The sequence below is a fragment of the Bombyx mandarina genome, chromosome 15, assembly GCF_030267445.1.
Source record: "Bombyx mandarina strain Sakado chromosome 15, ASM3026744v2".
Taxonomy (NCBI): domain Eukaryota; kingdom Metazoa; phylum Arthropoda; class Insecta; order Lepidoptera; family Bombycidae; genus Bombyx; species Bombyx mandarina.
This window is the reverse complement of record NC_143221.1, coordinates 5838315-5859149: the sequence shown is the minus strand read 5'-3', so window position 1 is coordinate 5859149 and position 20835 is coordinate 5838315. Positions and strand designations below refer to the sequence as shown.

The following is a 20835-nucleotide window of genomic DNA, read 5'->3' as shown; positions in this document are numbered from 1 at the left end:
TGAGACAGAAATATACATACTATTTAATACAGCGCCATCTGTGAGATTTTTTAATACTAACGTGTGTATGAAAGCTCTTGTAGTGAATTTTAATTTAGGATTATACGTGAAATTAAAATATCAATTCACAGAGGGCGCTACCTTACAATTATTTACTAATGACAAAATGTTACATATACTTAAGACGTTTAGGATAATTGTATTTTAATTTTGGAAGGTTTCACTTCTACCACGTGTGAATTGCACACATTTTGTACTTTTTCTTTATTTTAGGGAAAGTATAGAAATCATTAGGGCTTAGGTCGGGGCTGTACGGCGGATGGTCTAATAATTCTATGTTTTCTTGCTCTAAAAACTCTTGTACTGTGCGCGGTGTGAGAACTCGCATTGTCGTGATGGAGGATGATGCGGCGGTTGCAGTTCTCTTTACGGAGTTCAGAAACGACCTGTGGCAAACAAATGCTAGCATACCATTCTGCATTAACCGTTCTTTGTCCCTCAAGAGGAATAGTCGTAACATGGCCGGTTTTGGAGACAAACGTGGCCACCATTTTTTTTGCAACAGTCCGTGAACGAACAATTTTTGTTGGCTTTAACTCATTTTCGAACACCCAAACTCGTGACTGGTTTTTTGGTTCGGGTTCGTACGCGTATATCCAGGATTCGTCACCTGATACAATGTTGTATACAGCATTTGAGGATCCTGCGTGGAATCTTTCGAGAGTTCTGACGCACCAAGTAACGCGAGCCGCTTTTTGCTCTTCACAGAGCGAATGCGGTATCCATCGGGAAAACAACTTTTTTACACCTAATTGTTCATGCAAGATGATTTTTATTTGACTCATGCCAATGTCTAAAGTTGCCTGAATTTCGCGGTATGTCACATGTCGATCTTCCTCAATCAGCTCACGCACAGCATCAACGTTTTCTTGGGTGACTGCAGTTTTTGGACGACCTTGACGGGGATCATCACTGAGCTTGACACGTCCACGTTGAAACTCAGCAAACCAGCGATAAATTGTGGTTTTGGATAGGGCTTCATCACCAAATGCAGAAATCATCCGGTCAACACACTGTTTTTGTGTTAAACCACTTCGAAAGTCATAATAAATCATCGCTCTTTAATTTTCTCGAGTCAATTCCATTTTCTCAACGACTAAACAAGTTTGACAAAACCTCGTGACAAGACCGAGAATCTTTTTTTAAATAAATAAATGGTATTCGATTTTTAAAACCAAGGAGTTTTCAATTAAAAAGATTTTAATATGACAGGAACAGTGGAAATATTCCATTCCCTAAACTTTTAGTGCAGCCTAGTAGTGTAGCTTCCAAACAGTGAAAGAATTTTTCAAATAGGTTCAGTAGTTTCGGAGCCTATTCAATACAAAGAAACAAACAAATCTTTCCTCTTTATAATATTAGTATAGAAGTATAGATTAGTAGAGATATTACAATAGAAACTTTAAATTGGTTAATAATTGTATGTATTTCTCATTTGTAACAAAAACTCCTGTTACAAATCAAAAAGTATTAACACGATTTTTGCTTCTAAACGACTCTCATAAGTGTCATATAAATGACTGTCAAAAGTGTCAAATCAACGTGTGCTTAGGGCTAACCTAAAATTTCAAAGCTATACAAGGTACATATTTACAAAAGAATCGTTTTAATGTAAATTTATAATGGATGATTTACAGTTAAACATATCTGTTTCACAAGGGGTAAGTTGTGTTTGTAACAGATATGCTACTGCCGAAATTTGGTGACTAATTGTTTTTTTTTTCACAGAGTAAGAAGAAAGCAACATTGAAAAATAATGTATCAGAATATAAGTTTAAGTCTAAACCTACGTTTACTGGCAAAATTATAGCTAGAAAAAGGCCCGTAAACCTCGGGCAGAAGAATATAGATACTAAATCAGTTGATGATGGACCAAAGAAAAAGATTCTTAAGGCTTCACATACACAAACAGGTGATTTAGCAACAAATTTAAGAGATCTTAGTGAAAACAAAGGAAAATTCCAAGGGAAGAACTATCAAGATCTCAGTGATGATATTCAAATGAAACAAAAGCCAAGAACAGGTGGATGGATATCTTCTCTTTTTAAAAATAATCCTGATGTGCCACGTATTGGGCAGCGTGCAGTCAAACCAATTGTTGAAAAAGTCTTTACTAGTAAAACATTTTCCGAGTTAGCTATACATCCTCATAGTATTGCAAATTTACAACAGAATTTAGGTCTCAAAGAACTTATGACTGTACAACAAAATGCTATACCAGTTATATTATGCGGACGAGATGTACTTATTAGGTAAGTTGAATTAATGTGGTTAATTTAGTTAAAATAAGTAAATAATAAATTCAATTCAGCAATACGAGTGTGTTAGGGCAATAAATATACCCATTAAAATATCAATAATATGGATATTTTGTGATTTTTGCTGAGTATTAAATATCTTTCTCCAGGCTCAAATGAAGTAAATAGTAGACTTCTAAGACATATTTTATTAACTTCATAGCCCAGAATGCTCTCTCCTGATATTGAGTAATGTTTGCTGCTTAATCTGTCACACTATATCTGGAGTGGAGCCACTTCCTCCTTTTCAGCTTGCACATATGCCAATATATTTTATGCTGTTCTGTGAGGATACTCATTAGCACTCGGTATTTTGCGCCCTAAAGTCATAGAAACCCGGAAGCACTATTAATAAAATCTATTTAGTGGGGGTTTTGCATGAACTTTGTTGTTGAACATTGTCTTTGCTAGCATGCAATACATCCACAATGTCCACGAGCTCAATTTATATACTTGTAAACTTCTGGACTGTTCAGAAAATATTTCAGAGCCAATCAAAGGTATCTTAGTACTCATACTCTGGTCATTTGAACAGGACATGCAAATATGCAGCAAATTTCTTTATCTTCCAACCTATTGTGTCTCTGTATTTCTAGACTAAGAGACTTGTACTAATATAAAAAAAATCATCTTTGTATTAAATTATACGCATGTTGCTAACTTATATATGTTTAAAAAAGCCTCTTCTAACATACATTTATTATAACATTAACATACATTATACATTATAACATTTATTTTTTGGTATACACAGCATTAATACCTGCATTTTAATTTATAATAACATTTTTTCAATTATCATTTATCAATTACATCAACAATTTAATCATTTCTTTTATATTTGGAAAAAAATTGTATTTATTTTACTATAAAGTAAATCATATAAATTAGTAATTAATTATATTTCAAATTATTTATTTGTTTATTATCTATTAATTAGTGATAAATAAAGACCATGAAGTTTTTTTTTTTTCATAAACCCTTGCTACCAGATCACAGACAGGCTCAGGAAAAACCTTAGCATATGCTTTGCCAATAATAGAAGGACTTCAGGCGATAAGACCTAAAATAAATAGACACGATGGAATTCGGGCCATCATTGTTGTTCCGACACGCGAATTGGCAGTACAAACTTATGAACTGCTTGTTAAGCTTGTTAAGGTAAATACAATGGCAATAACAATGATTATTTATTCATAGAATTTTTTGTTAATCATGAAGAAGAGCTTGAGTTTTTAAAACTTTATAATTTTTTCCGAATTTATAAAATTATCATCTGGCAAAGGCTAATTAATACAATTAGAATGAGTTTTTCTTAAACAAGAATGAAAGAAAGGGTCTTCTATAAGTAGCATGTAGATATTTTTTGTCAAATTACATAAAGTGACCTTCCATGCAAATGTTACATAATGCTGGGTGCACCATCCTTTTTAAAATTAAATTCTAATTAAATCAACGAAATCAGAGTTGTTTTTAAATAGTACCAACAGGTTTTCATGATTTTATTATTCTGATACCAGACTAGAAAATTAACTGTCACAAGACTATGCTAAGATGATACACATTTTGAATGACATTCAAAAGCCAGATTTAAATGTTGGTTGTTTTTTCCCTAGCTTGTGACTGCACAATATTTTGTTTTTATACCTTAAAGTTCTTTGATTCAGCTTTTCAAGTGATTAACTTTATACATACATTTGTAAGTTTTGATAGATGTTATATTTAATCAAGAGCAAATTTTATTTATCTTTAATGCACAATTAGTAGGTAGCTACCATACCATATTGAATGTTTAGGTATCAGTTGTAATATTATTTAATGAAATGCAATTTAATATATAAAGTGCTTTTTAGCCTTTTACCTGGATCGTACCTGGTCTTTTAAGTGGTGGTCAAAAACGGAAAGCAGAAAAAGCCAGGCTAAGAAAAGGATTAAGCATCCTTGTGGGAACACCGGGAAGGATAAATGACCACTTGAGGCATACAAAGTCTCTGAATTTTGATAAAACAGGGTACGTGTAAAATTTTTGTTTAATAAATTAGAATAATTCTAATAGAATTCAATTTAATTTTGAGTTACAGAAATTTGTAAACTGATAGGAATATTTTATTTTATGTTCACCTTTTATTAATTTTTTTGAGTGGTTACTGCAGCTCATAGACATCACAACGTAAATGCCACCATCGATCTTGTGCTATGAGTTTGAAGTTTCAATTCAATATTCTATAATGTCTAACCCCTGCCTCAAAACCCATTTCTGCTTAGTGGCAGAAATAGCTTTACAAGCATTAAAAATATAGAGTTTAAAAATTCCTGTAAAACCCACAATACTGATACAATTTAATAAGTAATTACAGATAAGAGACAGAGAAAACTATTTAATGATAACATAACCAAAACAATGATCGGTTTGAATATATGAACACCCATGTTGACAATCGAAACTCTTTTCTCTGATATTTGTATATTTGTATTTATTGTTTCTTGTAGTTGCTTAATTTTAGATGAAGCTGATAGGCTCTTAGATATGGGATATGAAAAAGATGTAGCTGCGATCGTCAAAGCTATTGAGGATCACAAAAAAGCTGCCACATACGATCCTATTGCTATGATTAAACAAAATGCAAAGAAGACGATCATAGATGATGATGAGTCTAAGCAAGTAGAACAGATTGATAATAAAGATGACTCGGTTGTTGCTAAACATCATTTGACTGAAGTGTTTCTTGGTAAAGACAGACAAACGATCTTATTATCTGCTACACTCACTAAGGTAAAAACCGAATTAACAGTTGATTGATTAGGGCTTCTTAAAATTGTTTCATTATTTTATAATTACGTACATATTTTAGGCTGTAGAGAATTTAGCAGGAATCACAATGGTTGATCCTGTTTTCATTGATACATCCGAGGGAAAAGCAGTAGTTGCTGATTCTTTGAAACTACATACTAGCAATGTCATTAATAAAGAAGATGTATCAAAGGAAAAGAATGCCGCAATAGAGATCGAAACTGGAAATGAAATTAATATTAAGAAATCAAAAGAAAAAATATCCGTAAAGTCCGAAGAAAGCAATAAAACTGCTCTAGAAGCCAGACGAGGTATGTTAAATCAACCTTATAAAACATTTTCGGTGACTTATTTCAATTTTTTTGTAACTTCAGCATAATTGTTACATAGATGGATTGAAGTTTTAATGACAACATTATATTTTAAGGTCTGAAATCCTTTGGCGGTATAAATAATTCTGAATTAGTAAGTTCTAATACTAGTAAACTTGGTAATGCAAATGACAATAATATAACAAAAGATGTTAAAGACGAAACAAATAGTGATAGTGACTCTGACTATGAATATTTCAAAGTGCAAAAAGAACTTGAATCGAAAAAAGTAAGCGTGGAAACTATAAACGACGTAATAAAACCATCGGAGACTGGCAACACTTTTGTTGAAGCTATAAAGACTGCAATAGTTGAAGATGAACTAGTGCTGCCCGCAACAGTGAATCAGTCATTTTTAATTGTCCCAATGAAACTACGATTAGTCACCCTTTGTTCGTTGATCGTCGAACATTGTGTATTGAATAAGAAAGGCGGTAAAATGATTGTTTTTATGGCAACACTAGAGATGGTCGATTATCATTCCGAATTAATTGAGAATGTTTTAACTGGGAACAATGTAAAGGTAAAGAAATCTGGAAATGAAAAGAACAAAGCTAAGAAAAGAAAGGTCAACGATAGTGAAAATCAGGTAAACGAATGTAAATATAAAGAAAGTTGTCACTTCGAACCTTTGGAATACATATATGGTTTTGTAAATACAGAGCTGTTTTGAAAAGTAAATAAAAATCCGGAAATAGTATAATAGTAGTAGTAAAATAGTATTTTTGCTTGAAATTAATATTACTAGAAAATATGTGTAAATTTTAACCACATATGAATTATAGGATAAATCGGAATCGTCGGATTCGGAATTTGAAATTGATTATCAAGAGGCAAACGAAGGCGGCCTAGTGCCAGTCGACTTGGAGATGTTCAGTCTCCACGGCTCGATGCCGCACGAAAGGAGAATGGAAGTGTTCAAACAGTTTCGGACGGCCAGAAGCGGTGTTTTAATCTGTACGGTGAGTGTTTGTGTTTGTTTATGTAACTAAATTTTATTACGGGACAATCATAAGTTTAGTAATTCGTTTTATAGCATTATGTTGATACGTGTCTGGTTAACTAATTGAAAGGAAAATTTTCGGATTTTATATGTTGACCACTATTTGTTACTCGATTTTTTAACTTAGTTGTCTTAGTCAATGTTCAATAATCCTTTCAGGAAAATGTTGTGACCTAACAGATAAATTAATTGACTTTTTAGAAGAAGAGCCCAAGAAACAGTTTTTTTTCTATTGCTTAAATGGGTGGACGAGCTCGCAGCCCACCTGATGCTAAGTGGTTACTGGAGCCCATAGACATCTGCGACGTAAATGCGCCACCCACCTTGAGATATAAGTTCTAAGGTCTCAGTATAAGTTACAACGGCTGCCCCACCCTTCAAGCCGAAACGCATTACTGCTTCACGGCAGAAGTAGGCAAGGTGGTGGTGCCTACCCGTGCGGACTCACAAGAGGTCCTACCACCAGTAAAAGATCCTACCAGCAGTAAAGGTCCTACCACCAGTAACAGTGTTCAACGACTATGTAAAATTTTCATTTAGTTGATGCCGAATTTATTTCTTCGTGATTATTTTTTTGAAATCATGACCGTGATCATGAAATTTTCCTACTAAATTGTGAGAGAAATAGTATAATCAAGACCATATAAATGTGATACTTTTTGGCGGGAACGCGAGGAGTGAAGTTGTATGATTTGTTTTATTTTGTCTATTTAGTGTTTCTTCAGGTTTAAATGTGTAATAACATTGGTTTATTAGCTGTTTAATATCTGTGCACAAATGTGCACACAGACAGATATTGACTGGGAAAATGAAACAAAGCCGCTGGACGTAACTTCTTGGAATCCTCCAAAAAGTCCACTGAAAAAATCTCAGTAAATAACCACCATTTTACTGAGATTATATTTCATCCCATATCATCTCATCTCATTTCATACCAGTTGATTAATGTTAAATTAATTATCTCCATTTAATTTCATCTCATTTCACTCCATATTATCATTTTTCATAAAAATAAGATTAAAAATTAAAATAAGAATTGACCTAAAGGTCTTAGTTACCAGGTCATAAAATCCCTTAAAAAAACTCATATAAATGTGAAGCTAAACTGAAATCATTTTTCGAAAGACATTAGATATCAACTGAGTTGCTTTAAATATATTTTTGTAAGACGCCGGTACAAACACGAATATTACAAAATCTTAGCTTGAAAAATAATATTCTAGTAGGCAATTGGAATTCGTTCACGAGTACGGGGGCACATTGTTGTCGACGCGTATTAGACGGCCATTCATCTGCGTCTGTCGGCGCGGCTCCCACAAACGCCACAATACGTCTCGATTAAATACTATTATCTGTATTTATTACATCTATCAAGCCGCCACCTAGCTTTCGGAAGGAGATAAATCATCACCTACAGCGCGGATTGTTACTCAACGCCAGAAGCGAATTATAATTTTGTATTGCCCCTTTGCACGTGGTTTCATTTGATTCGTTTTTTTTTTCTTTAAAGCGGGATGAGTATTTCGATACGACATTTTAATTCGTTTTGAATGCGGTGAAAATGGCTACTAACAAATTAAAAAAAAAAACATCATAGTGATGAAATGAGTTACATATTAATAGTTAAATATTAATACGTGAAGCAAAAACTTTGTACTCCTTTTTACGAAAATTGCGCGGACGGAGGAGTATAAAATTTCCCATACTTATAGAGAATATAGAGAAGGCGTGCAGAACTCTATTTTTTTTTTTAAATCATGCATTAATAATACATTAAATCAATAAGAAAACATTGCACACACTACCATGTATTGGACACACACACACACATATAATATATACTCCATGTTTATTGTCAAACTTTTATTATTGCTTAAAGTCTGTGGTCAAATTGAGAATAGTATACTATTGTTTATCTTTAATATTATTTGTCTATAGTGTGGTCTTGGCGAAATCCGTGAATAAAGAAGTCTATTAATTTTTGACAATAGAATTTTAATAATGTTCAAACTTATAATTACATTTAATTATAGTTGAATCACGACTACTGCGGGACCACTAGTTAATAGTTAAATAAAAGAATTTAAGAATAAACAATTGAATTTCCGTAACAATTTATCGACGGCTTTTGTTTTTAGCGTTGTTAAAATTAATTTACGTATAAAACATAAACAAGCATCCGTGTGATGTTTCACTGTATTCAGGATGTGGCGGCCCGTGGCTTGGACGTGCCTCGAGTGGACCTCGTCTTGCAGTACTGCGCACCCGCATCCGCAACTGATTATGTTCACAGGTTAGTCATTACTTTGTATGATGATATCATTGCAGTTAGAGATATCGAACAATTAAATTTTGTAGTACGATCTTAACGTATTAATTAAATAATTGATTTAAGAGTTTGGTCTTGAGCAGTGATTTTAAGCAACCGCCGCGACATTTAGTTATCACTAGATGATGACCAAGCTTTGCTCGATTTTTTTTTTGATAACGCCATCTTGTTGTGTCTGTAAAGCGGTTAGTTGCCCTCAATTAAGAAAAATAGTATTATTATTCGCCAATAGATGTCGGGAAGAGTCGATTATTGAAAACACGAATAAAACAACATTTTCTGAAAATAAATCGTAGCTAGATCGATTTATCGCCCCCGAAATCCCCTGTATACTAAATATTATGAAAATCGTTGGAGCCGTTTCCGAGATTCAGATTATATATCTATTAATATACAAGGATTGCTCGTTTAAAGGTATAAGTTTATAAACAATTTTAAACAGTGTATCATTGGTAAGTAAACAAGTTTTAAAATTTGGAAATCATTAAAATTGTGCCGCGACATAAAAAGTTTGAGAATCACTGGACTAGAGGTTGAGACAAAACAGTTTTTTTTGCAAATTATGACTAAGCTTCTGATAACTAATTCGACTATAAAATATGTTATTTCAAGGTATATAGCGTTTTAAGGCTTCAATGCCCGTATCTAGTTATACCTCAATAAAATTAAGTCACCCATCATGTATGTCCATTCGAAAAATTCACGTAATGAAAAACTCGTACCAGCTGGCGGGATCAGAACATGCGGCATACTAGTAGTGGTAGTAGTAGTAGTAGTAGTTCGATACAAGCAGGACCCTAAAATTGAAATATTTTAAAACAAATATTTTTTGTATGGAAACTAGCGACATCTTGTAGCGGATGCCTCTATACTTATATGTTTATTAAAGTTAAGGCATTTAATTATTGTGTTACTAAACACAGAAAATAAAAAATAAATAAATCATACAAGTCTATTTCTTATAGACAAATTGATTTTTATCAATTTGTGGTTTCTGAGAATTTACAAAATCCTTCATTATAAATAAAATATAGGATAGGTAATATGTTACTGCCATCTACAGAAGCAATGACAAACTAATCGAAACGAAGCCATCTAGTGGCCGACGCCCATAAACATGTTTGTTGTGTGCTTGAGTTGCTTATCTATAACTTATTTATGTGTATTATCTATGGAAACGAGTGCACCGGCCGCCTTATCCTCTAGGCCATGACGGCTTTAGACTGTCTTGTGCATTGTTGACAGCTACCCTCAAATTTGAAATAAATAAACAAAGCATTAAACTAGTATTCGTAAAGCTGCACTTATTAATAACATGTTATATTAAAGTTAAAAAAAAACTAGCCAATGCATAGTGATCGTTAAGACGATTTTAATGAGCCTAAATTCAATTAGTGGCAATTCAATAGTTCTGCTACTTGTCAGGTTCTTCGAGACACCATTTGCGATGCTATTACGTCATTATTGTGTTTATATTATACATTAGTACGTATGTACTTGCAAAGTTTTGAAGCAATTCAATTTATCGCTCTTAATTTAAAATTTTAATGCGTAGAATTTTAAAAATATATTAAAAAGTGCTTCCAAATTTTTTTGACATAACTACAAATCGTTTCTATTATTTTATATATTGAATTTTATGATTTTTTTATTTAATTTTTTTATGAAATTAACCCCAAGGGTTGGGCGTACCGGACGAGCGGCGCGTATCGGTGCTGCGGTAATGTTTCTCTTACCGAACGAAGCGGATTTTGTTCGATATTTAGAACAAAAACGTATTAGGTAAGTTCTTTCATTTATAATATTCACTAAATTATTATACAAATAATGAATGACCATTCAAATTTTTCTAAGGGTTTTCTTTATTATAGACAATTTAAAAATTTATAGACAGAAAAAATATTATAGACAAAACAGACATAATTCAATTGTTTAGTTCACATAGTTTTCATACGTCTTCACTCTGAAAATTAAATACATATTTTTTTAGGAAGATTCTCCCCACCTGATGGTGTGTAGTTACTGTTGCTCATGGACATCGGCAATGCCAGGGGCAGAATCAAGCCGTTGCGTAACATCAATTAATATAAATAAAAATACATTTTGCATCAATGAACCGGTAAACTTCAGGTTAAAACGACCGTCCAGAATTGATCTCTTAGTAGTTAGTTTAAATATTCTTGCGTGATGTGAAACATGATTGGAGAGATTAAAATTAATATAATGGAGTAATATGGTATTTCTTTGCTTTCCACGAGGCGTCGACATATTTAATACCACATGTACTATTTCTACGGGTGAAAGGCTAAATTAAAATTAGTTTCTTGTTTTTTGTTAATTGTCATTATATTATTTCTGACGTTTCGACTAATTTACAGTATCCGTGGTCGCTTTGACGACTAAGACTTTATTCGTCGACATTTTAATATTACTAGTGGTCCCGCAATAGTAAAAATTCGACAATAATTCATTTAAGTTATAAGTTTGAACATTATTAAGGTTCTATTGTCAAAAACTTCTATAATCACCGATTTCGCCAAGACTAAACTATAGACAAATAATATTAAAGATAAACATTAATAACCTATTCTCAATTTGATCACAGACTATGCAATAATAAAAGTTTGACAATAAACAAAGAGTATAAAAATTTTTAGTGCGTGTGTGTCAAATACAAAGTAGTGTGTGTAATGTTTTTTTTATTGATTTAAGGTATTATAAATGCACAATTAAAAAAAAATATATTAGAATTTTGCATTCCTTCTCTATATTTACTACTAAGCGTGGGAAATTTCACAATCCTCCGTCCGCGCAATTTTCTTAAAACTGTGTACAAAGTTTTTGCTTCACGTATTAATATATAGATTGTTGTTTTAATTTAATGCAATGAAAGGAGGTTTTACGTGTATTGTTAGGCTGCGGCAAGACGATGAATCGAAATGTCTGGAAGCGTTACGTAGCGTTGCACCGGCGGCGCCGAGCGTGCAACGCGCCGCCATCGCGCTACAAGCCCGCCTCGAACACACCGCACACAGCTCAAAGGAATGGCTCGCTAGGGCCAGTCGAGGTAAAATACATCGCACCTTTAGAATTGAAATGGCTTAAACCAAAATTCTTCACCATCAAGTATATTTCTGCTGCGAAACAGCCCAAAGTAGGAATCGAAGTGTGCCAACCATTTTAAAAAGATTATTTGAGGCTACGGCCTTGGGACGTCTACTGGCCGCGGTTGCCACTCACGAGGTAGGCTGTGAATGTTAATGCTTTAATCTTTGCATAATCTTTTTTTTCGAACCTGCGATCCCGATCCGATAGCACTTGTCCTTGAGCTGTTAGGTCTTTTTCGGAGGCGCTCGGGTAGCTGTTAGCAATTCCCATCCCTCTGGCTGAGCCTTTGCTCGCCCACCCGTCCTGGTGAAACCGGAAAGGCCCCGTACGAAAGGCGTACATAGTAAAACGATAATACTAGTAATCTTGAAACACGAGGTCTCATGGACAAAAACGCCTATCATAATACGTCTTCAACCCACCTTTCAGTGTTTATGATAAGATTTAGGAGAAAAAATTTTGTTCAGAAATAAACGGTGTGGATTATATGACAATGGTAAATACATTACAATAAGAATGTTGCCAAAGATGGTTGGCAGCATTCACATTTTGATGTCCAAGTTCTCCAAGGTAATCAACTAACACCAGAAGGGCTGTTCACAAATAGGAGCAATAAAAAAATTAAATATTCACTATACAGCGTACACATCATGGGTGCGGTTTTACTCGGGCTACCCTCGCGACGTGCGTCAGTACTTGGATCCCAAACTGTTGCACCTCGGTCACGCGGCCAAAGCCTTCGCTTTGAGAGACACCCCTGCGGCCCTCGCGAGGAGAACTAAGTCCGATCCAAAACTGAAGAAAGAGAGACCAGTCAACAGACTTACAGTCCATGACGAAGAAGAAAGGAAGAGGCCTGGGTATGATGGTTCTAAAAAAAGTTAAAACTTGAATTATTTTTGTACAATATTTTGTGTATAAATAAATACTTGAGGTTTTCTGCCTGTAAATGCCGGTTGGTAAATCAAGGTATAGACACAGAAAACTAATATTAAAAAAAACGTCTTTAAAAGTTTCAAACAAAAAGATTTGTATTTATTTGAAATCTTGGAAAAGTAAATGCGAAAAAGTATTTGGAATTGTGTTGCTAATTATCTTAACTATAAATGTTAAATTTATTAATATTTGATTACTTTTTTGTATGGTGTAAGGAATATAAAGTTGAACTTTGGCTTTGTTACAGCTTCCCCAAAGTGAAGATCGGTTTTAATAGCAGAGTTATGAATAAGCAAAGTTCAATGCACACGGCCAGTGAATTCGACAGCGGACTGCCCCCACTTGAAAATTCATACAAAAAGAAAAAGAAAAACTGATCGAACACATAAAAGCGTATTTATATCGACGATAAGCTTGTAATTATGAGTCAGATTGTAAATAAAAATTGCCTTCGTGAAAACCATAGTTTTATTTGAACTTCGTAATAATAGATGTACTTTTTTGTTGGATCTGTTTTGGGAGGCGAATCGAAGATGGACCTCGTCCAAAACTGTAATCGCGCTCCGGCTAGAGTTAATGGAGGCGCGGCCGATGGCTCCCGTATTCTGATTCATGAGTGACTCGAATGAAAAATGATTTTAAACCATTAACGTGCCCCGTCCGGCCTTTTGATATTTAAATTCTTTTTTACAAGCGGCCGTCATTACGGCGGAATGATTTGCGAATTCTGCCCCCGCTCGCGGTTTTTGTCAGGCTCGTTCAAGTTTTTTTTTTGTCGTATTCATTTACCGTGTTTTTATTGCAGCATAATGACAAATTAACAGGCTATTGTGAGGCGGTTTCATGGCGATACTCGTCCTTTATAAATGGATGAAAAATGTTTCTGTTGACCACGGCTTAATCGTTAGCGAGAGGCTAATAAATTGTAAATACTTCATTACAAAAACCACGTAAAACATACTCGGTTCTTAGACCAGAAAGGTTACTAACATTAGGGGTCGTGGTATGCCGATTGCGATAGAAAATCGTCTCGCTCCACTGCTCGGGTTCCGTGCGAGTTTTCACAATAAACATTTACGTTTGTTGTGCCGACACAGCTGATATAGTTGTGTGGCGCGGCTTCGCGCATCATTAACCGGCACATTTGCATGTCGGCCGGCGCCAAACCTCGTGAAAATGCCTTTTCATTAGCATCAGCTCTACTGAAAAATCGTTCTGGCAACCGATGCCCATGATTCGGCGTCGCATTATATACGTAAATTACATGAAAATAATAATTGTATTACATTAAGCCTTCGTAATGTTTGATTTATAACAGTCGAGGGTGCTATTAAACGATTGTGTGATGTAACTTAGAATAATCATGGGATTTTAATCCATACAACGACATGAATAAGGCATACAGTCTTCGTTACTTGAAAATATGCAGATGAAAAAAATAATCGACGTATCTTGATTATTTATTTATATCATTAACGGTTTTTAATATGTAAACATCTGAACGAGCTAATGGGCCACTGATTGTAAATCGTTACCAGAGACCAGACATCAAGTTGAAGTCTAAAGCGGGTGTCCTAACGTTTGAAACCGGAACAAACGAATGCTTTCCGCCAGAACTAGATAGGATACTGGCGCCTTCTCCGCGAGCCGGCTTAGAAATACGTCCAAACCGATTAGTAATTACGCAAATAGGAAAATTTTACAGGTTTTGTATTTACATTTTAAATTATTAGGTTCTTAATCCAGAAAGCCTGCTTGTTTTGAACTACAGTATAATCGCTTAGCTTCATATAAGAACACCGGACGTCTTATCCTTTAGGCTACTTTGTAAATATATAGGATTTTACAAAATCCAGTAACAACCAGTAACATTTCTGAGATTTTTACGACCGTATAAATTAGTGATGAAAATTTTTATGCATTTTACATTTTGCCTTTATTGATTTTATAATTTCATAAAGTAAAGCGAACAAAACGAACGCGAGAAAACGTTATTTAAATAAATAGAATCACATTCAGTAAAAACATTCCGCAAAACTGACAATTTAATTACGAGACTAAACTTTTAACAGAGTGCAGTATGATTGATGTGTGAGAAATTATATCGGATTATAAACTTAATTCAATTGGAGTAATGTGTTCTTTACCCTCGAGTAATTCTGTATCATGCAGTCAATTCGAAAGTACAATGCGAAGGGCCTTGCAGCAGCTAGCAGCAAGGTAATGTGTTCCCTGGGAAACGCATCGTTCCAATCTCAGGTTAAGTGCCTAAGCATTTGTGTCTTCTGTGAAGCCCAATATTGCATTCGTGCTTTGTAATTAATGTAGTTGGGTTTAGTTTTTTGCATACCTACATATTAGCTTTGTATATATGAAAAAAAATATTTCTAAACAAATACATATTTTGTATAGACCAAAAACAGAACATACAAAATTAAAGTTGACCAGACAGACTTTTTGTTATAAATAACGTTTTACCTAGTTTCGATATTCTAAGTATCTAATATCTCTTCTATGTAATTGAATGCAGCAGTTGGTCTATGCGTTGAGCGGCAGAATCAAACGCGCCGCGTCACGACCCACCGAATTATGAGCACAAAGCGCCGTTGATACCGAATATTCCATATAAATATTGAGCTAATCGCCCTTTCAATGAAGCGGCCCGCTTTTTATTAATAATTGATCGCGGAGTGGCGAGTCATGCGCCGCCGTATTGTGTAGGAGAACATATTTTTTTGTAGTAGCTCAACTCATTAATGTGAGTCCGACGAGTGCACATGACGCTACCGGGGGCGTGCTTCTGTGCAACTCTCGCCAAACTAATTTTACGACTCCTCCACCTTTTGTGTGGAACTAATTTCTGTTTGTTTTGTACAATGAGTGATGTGTGATTACCATTTGAGCGTTTGGAAGTATCGAATGAAACAAATCTAATATAATATTGATATAGAGTTAATTTTACATATCCAAAAAACATGTCCACGTATTCAATTAAAACTCATAGCCTAATTAGCTTGTGAACATATTAAAGTATTATAACATAATCTAATTAGACGCTTCTTTGTACAATGTTTAACAGAGTGTCGTCACTTTCGTTGGGAAATAAGCGCTTAGTTCCGTTTATCCCATTTATTTAATTAAACATTCTCACACGTTTCATAAAACAATAACTTTTAATTTTTAAGTATTATGGGCGCACCGCTTACAGTTTGTTAGGTTAGCAGTAAGAGCGTCGTGGGAATTCGGTTACTATATTGTGTTAACCTCACCGCTGTTCGTGTTTGGGATAATTATCACTGTCTCGTGTACTTATTTCCACAGCTTACAAAACAGTCTTGCTACTCGTTACAACATTTTATGTAGCTTTTTTTAACTTTACCCTAAAGTAGTATAACAAGAATTCGATTAAAAAACAAACTAAAATAATTTCCACCCATATATTTTGTTATAAAACATGAACATTACTATAATTCTAAATCCATTGTAGCAGTGTATGGTTCCATGAATCACTATTGAATTACTATTAAAACTGAACAAAGAGTACTAGAGGAAAGCTTTAGTTCCTAGGATATCCCGTATTTTTGTTATTTTAATAATTCATGGGCACTTCACTGCGTTCGGAGTGTCATTGTTCGAGAGATGTTGCCATCTGATTATCGTCATTGTTCTAAACCGGGAAACGAGTAACATTCACTCCATTTAATATAATTGAATGAGAAACGTTATCAATTATAATTGTTGCGTCTTCGGACAACGACACTCGAACGAATTATTAACTGGGAATTGGATTAAGTAGCTTTGTTTGTGTAACAAAATATGTTTTGTTTCCTAATTATCTATTTTAGAGTTCGTCAAAGTGAGAGGAGATCTTGTTCACAACGAATTGTGCAGTTCAGGTTTTAGATTGAGTGATTTTTCGTGAATTTTATATATCAAACATTACAAATTAATTCAATTTCATAATGAAGAAATAAAAAATTTTAATATAAAATCAGGTAACTTTTAAAAATGTTATATAGTTTATTTTGAGTACTGCATAGCGTTAAGAAAGGTTTTAATCACATTTATTTGAAAAAATAGACTATGGAACTGCCTATTGTTACTATAGGAGTAAATACATATCTACGATGAATTCTCGTCGATCGAACGCCAAACGCGTTATGAGGGGGAATATGTAGGAAAAACGGATATTGTGACTGCCATTACCGGTGCTTAATCAAACTAAGTGTTGTTTGTGTACTTTGCAAACGAAGCGTCAGCCCAAAATGTTTATACTCCACAGCACTGACCTTGAGAGATTTAACGCAAAGCAGAGAAGTTTTAGTTGGAAATAATTTAACGTCATTTTATAAATCAAAAATTTAATAGTACTTTACTTACTGGTGGTAGAGCATCTTATAAGTCCGCATGGATACCACCTCCCCTCCTAATTATTCCATGAAGCAGTAATGCCTTTCGGCTTAAAGGGTGAGCCAGCCATTGTACTATAAAAATGAAACAGAACTCATGTCCCAAGGAGGGGGCGGCATTTATGTTGTTGACGTCTGTGAGCTCCCGTAAACAATAAACACCAGCGGGGTCGTGAGTCGTGGGCTCGCCAGCCATCTAAGCAATTAAAAAAAGTTATGTTAATAATATTAGCCTAACCTCAATTTAATGATCGCATTTTAATAAAGAAAATATACACCTTTTACCTTTTATCCAAAACTTAAGTCTACGGTCGTTTCAATGACAGAAGCCAAAGAGTAATTTACGGAACAATTTCACCCGGGGTGTGTAACACGATGCGTTTGTCAGCTGAACGGAGTCTGTGGTCGCATGCTGACACAGAACACTGCGAAATTGCGCGTGCGCATAATTCCGTAACACGTTCATGGCAATTTCGCTGATATTCAGCAATTCGACTAGTTATTTGCGTTTTATATAGCCGTTTTGAACATTATAAGGTACGATTATCACTATTTGTCTACAGTTATTTTTTTACTGCCCGAGCAGGCAGACAAGCATACGGCCCGCCTGATGGTAAGTGGTTACCGTCGCTCATGGACGTCAGCAATGCCAGGGACAGAGCCAAGCCGCTGCATACCGCTTAATACATTCCACAACGTCGTTTGAAGAAGCACATGTCATAGCGCTTAGGAATCACCGAGGAAGGGGGAGCTCATTCCAAAGCATTCCAAACAAAATTCTCCCTTTTGTTTTGTACTGTTGTCTGGTACTTACATAGAGTTTCGTTAATGTTAATGAAGGAATACTCTTTCTTGATACCATGGCTAAGTTGTTCCAGAGCTATTACAACTAGGAAAAAGCCACATCTCTGGTTTCAAATCACAATATGGAACACATGGAATATATTCCCTTACGATTGACTGCCCTTTAGTCATGTATTTACATACTTTATCGTCGCGTACTGTAAAATAAGCTGCGAATACATAAATGGAACAGAATCAATGCCCATAAATGTTAGTCAGTTTTAGCTGATTCAGCTTCATATAAATTATTAGTTATTGTGAATTCCATGCCATGGAAGACTTTAGAGGAAGAGACGAAAGATGATATGTATTAGAGGGGAGTGAGCGAAGAAATTGTATATGATAGAGGAGTATGAAAACAGAAAACATGTAGCGCCGACCCTAGATGATTGGGAAAAGGGCAGGAAAATGATGTGAATTCCACGCCCAATAAAGAAATACATTATTTGGATTTGAGAACCACTGTAGAGAATTATTTAAATTGACTTAAACAGATGGAAGCAGATATAAGACAGTAAAATTTGAAATTAAATCGAATGTAATTTGTTTTTTATTTAGACACGAGAATCACAAGACACATAATTACGAACATACCACAATCTAATATCGATTTTCCTACGACCGACAAAATGTCGGTCAAATAATTAATTTCATTATAAACAACTGGTCATTCAATATTAGTATTGACATACCTCAAAGTTATTAATGTGCTTATCGACTGGTATCTGTCGTTGTGTGAGTAGGTAGCCGCATGATGTATCGCCTTACACGTTATCGATACATTAACCAATAGTTTAACTTGATCATATCGATTTACAATTGATCCGTTTATGTAGCTTTACTTTATTTAATAAGATGTTATTTTGAAAGCACTTTTATTGCCTTGATCTGAACCTATGCAACAGATTTTTTAAAAATAATTATCGTCATAATAAAATTAAAATACCTTAAGACGTTCGATTAAATTTAAATTTTGCACACGCTTCTTTTTTTTCCTCCCTTTGCTGATAGCTTGAGAGGCTATTTCAGCTTCGCCCTAACATGTAGGTGAACTCACGGGGCTCAAACCGGAGTGTTGCTAACACTAACCCTAGCAAGAGCAGTGCTTCGCAGAATCTACCACCGTATCGAAAATGCGACTCACTGAGAAGATCCGGCGAGAAACTCAGTGGGTTGTGTCTGTGGGTTAATTCGCTCGTTGGGCCCTTCGTCGCAAGCGACGGGTTCGACGAGGACGGTGACCGGGCACACGCATCAAGGACCGATGACGGTACTAGAAATTTATAATAATAGTGTTTTTGTAATTTATTAAAATACGTACTTAACACATGATTTCAATGAATTCCAAAAACACCGAGGTGTGAATACGGTTCATGTTGAAAATGAGATCGAACGCTTATTTACATATATTTGAATAATGGAATATGTATCTGCATATCGGAAATACTAATTGTTCCGAGGAAAATCCAAGCAAGATCCCCGTAACATAAAATGTATCTAAATTTATTTGACATTGTTTAAATCAGTTATATATTTTGTTGGATACTACATATTTTAGCCCTGCTTAACCCTTTGAGTGCGAACCGTCGATATATCGACTCTCTATTATTGCATATAAGTGCGGAGCCACGGATGCCGACTATTGTGTAGTTTGATTATAAGTATTAGGTATCGTCTTGTACGGACGGACCTGTCTTAGCGCGCGCATTTAGTATAACGTTATTAATAAGTTAAAAACACTTATAAATAATGATTTAAAATTATTTTGCTGTGAATTTACCATTGATTTTTGTATTTTTTTTAAGTTAAAGTACTTTTTTAAATCCTTTAGTAATTTCTGCAGAATATGTGAAAATAAGCATAAGGGTATTATTACCTACTCTGTAGGTTCGGTTTTTTAGGTTTATACACATTACAGCTAGTTTGTTCAAGCTGACTTGATTGCGCGTTATTGGTATCCAAGTAGCTATAAAAAGTTTAACGTGATTCAAGTTCACTTTGATTGGACCGTCGATTGACTGAGCTTTTATCAGTGCTACTCCGAATAAGTAGTCGTCCAATCCAAGCAGACTTTCATTATATCAATACGGTATAAGTTTTTTTGTGGATTTCGCGTGAAATTCTCTAACATAATCATATATCGACCTTTAATCCAATACAAACGTCAATCGTTTCAACAAAGGTTGAACTTAGATTCGTTTTTTTTTAAATTTAGAATAGAAATTTAGATCTTGATCGTTAATTTTGATACTTTTGTGATGTTTTTATATATTGTTTTTTGTACAACTTTAATGTTGGAAGCATTGACATTCTATAATCTGCTCGTACGTGCTTAATAAGAATTGAACTTCATACTGTTCACAAATACATCGTTACCACAGAGCGCAGAGCTGTTAGGCTTTGTATTTAGTCGATATTACATGCGTTTACCGACCGAGCCACGGAGACCGCAATCAGCACTCGCTGTTGATTTAAATAAGAATGTGATGATATTTACGAGTAGTGTGGGGATTTAAAATAAATATTAACTATTAATACATAGAAGATTGTCTACTGTTACGTGATTCACGTGTGATATGGTGGTAGGGCGTAAGTAAGCCCGCACGGTTAGTTCCATCCCGCCTGTTTTTGCCGCGAAATGCCGTTATACAAATAATACATAAGCTTCATGTCTCAAAGTTGTATAAA

General features: G+C 34.6%; 1 protein-coding gene across 1 annotated transcript; it reads left to right on the top strand.

The window, feature by feature from the left end:
• The first annotated feature begins 1564 nt into the window (after positions 1–1564).
• Positions 1565–13355, top strand: LOC114242946 (ATP-dependent DNA helicase DDX31). Its single transcript, XM_028174281.2, has 13 exons — positions 1565–1721; positions 1789–2312; positions 3350–3518; positions 4211–4368; positions 4848–5130; positions 5210–5459; positions 5576–6108; positions 6305–6481; positions 8727–8815; positions 10532–10633; positions 11767–11918; positions 12600–12819; positions 13143–13355. Exons 1-13 carry the CDS (start codon positions 1683–1685, stop codon positions 13270–13272), a joined length of 2826 nt encoding a protein of 941 aa, XP_028030082.2. The 5' UTR covers positions 1565–1682; the 3' UTR covers positions 13273–13355.
• Positions 13356–20835: the final 7480 nt, after the last annotated feature.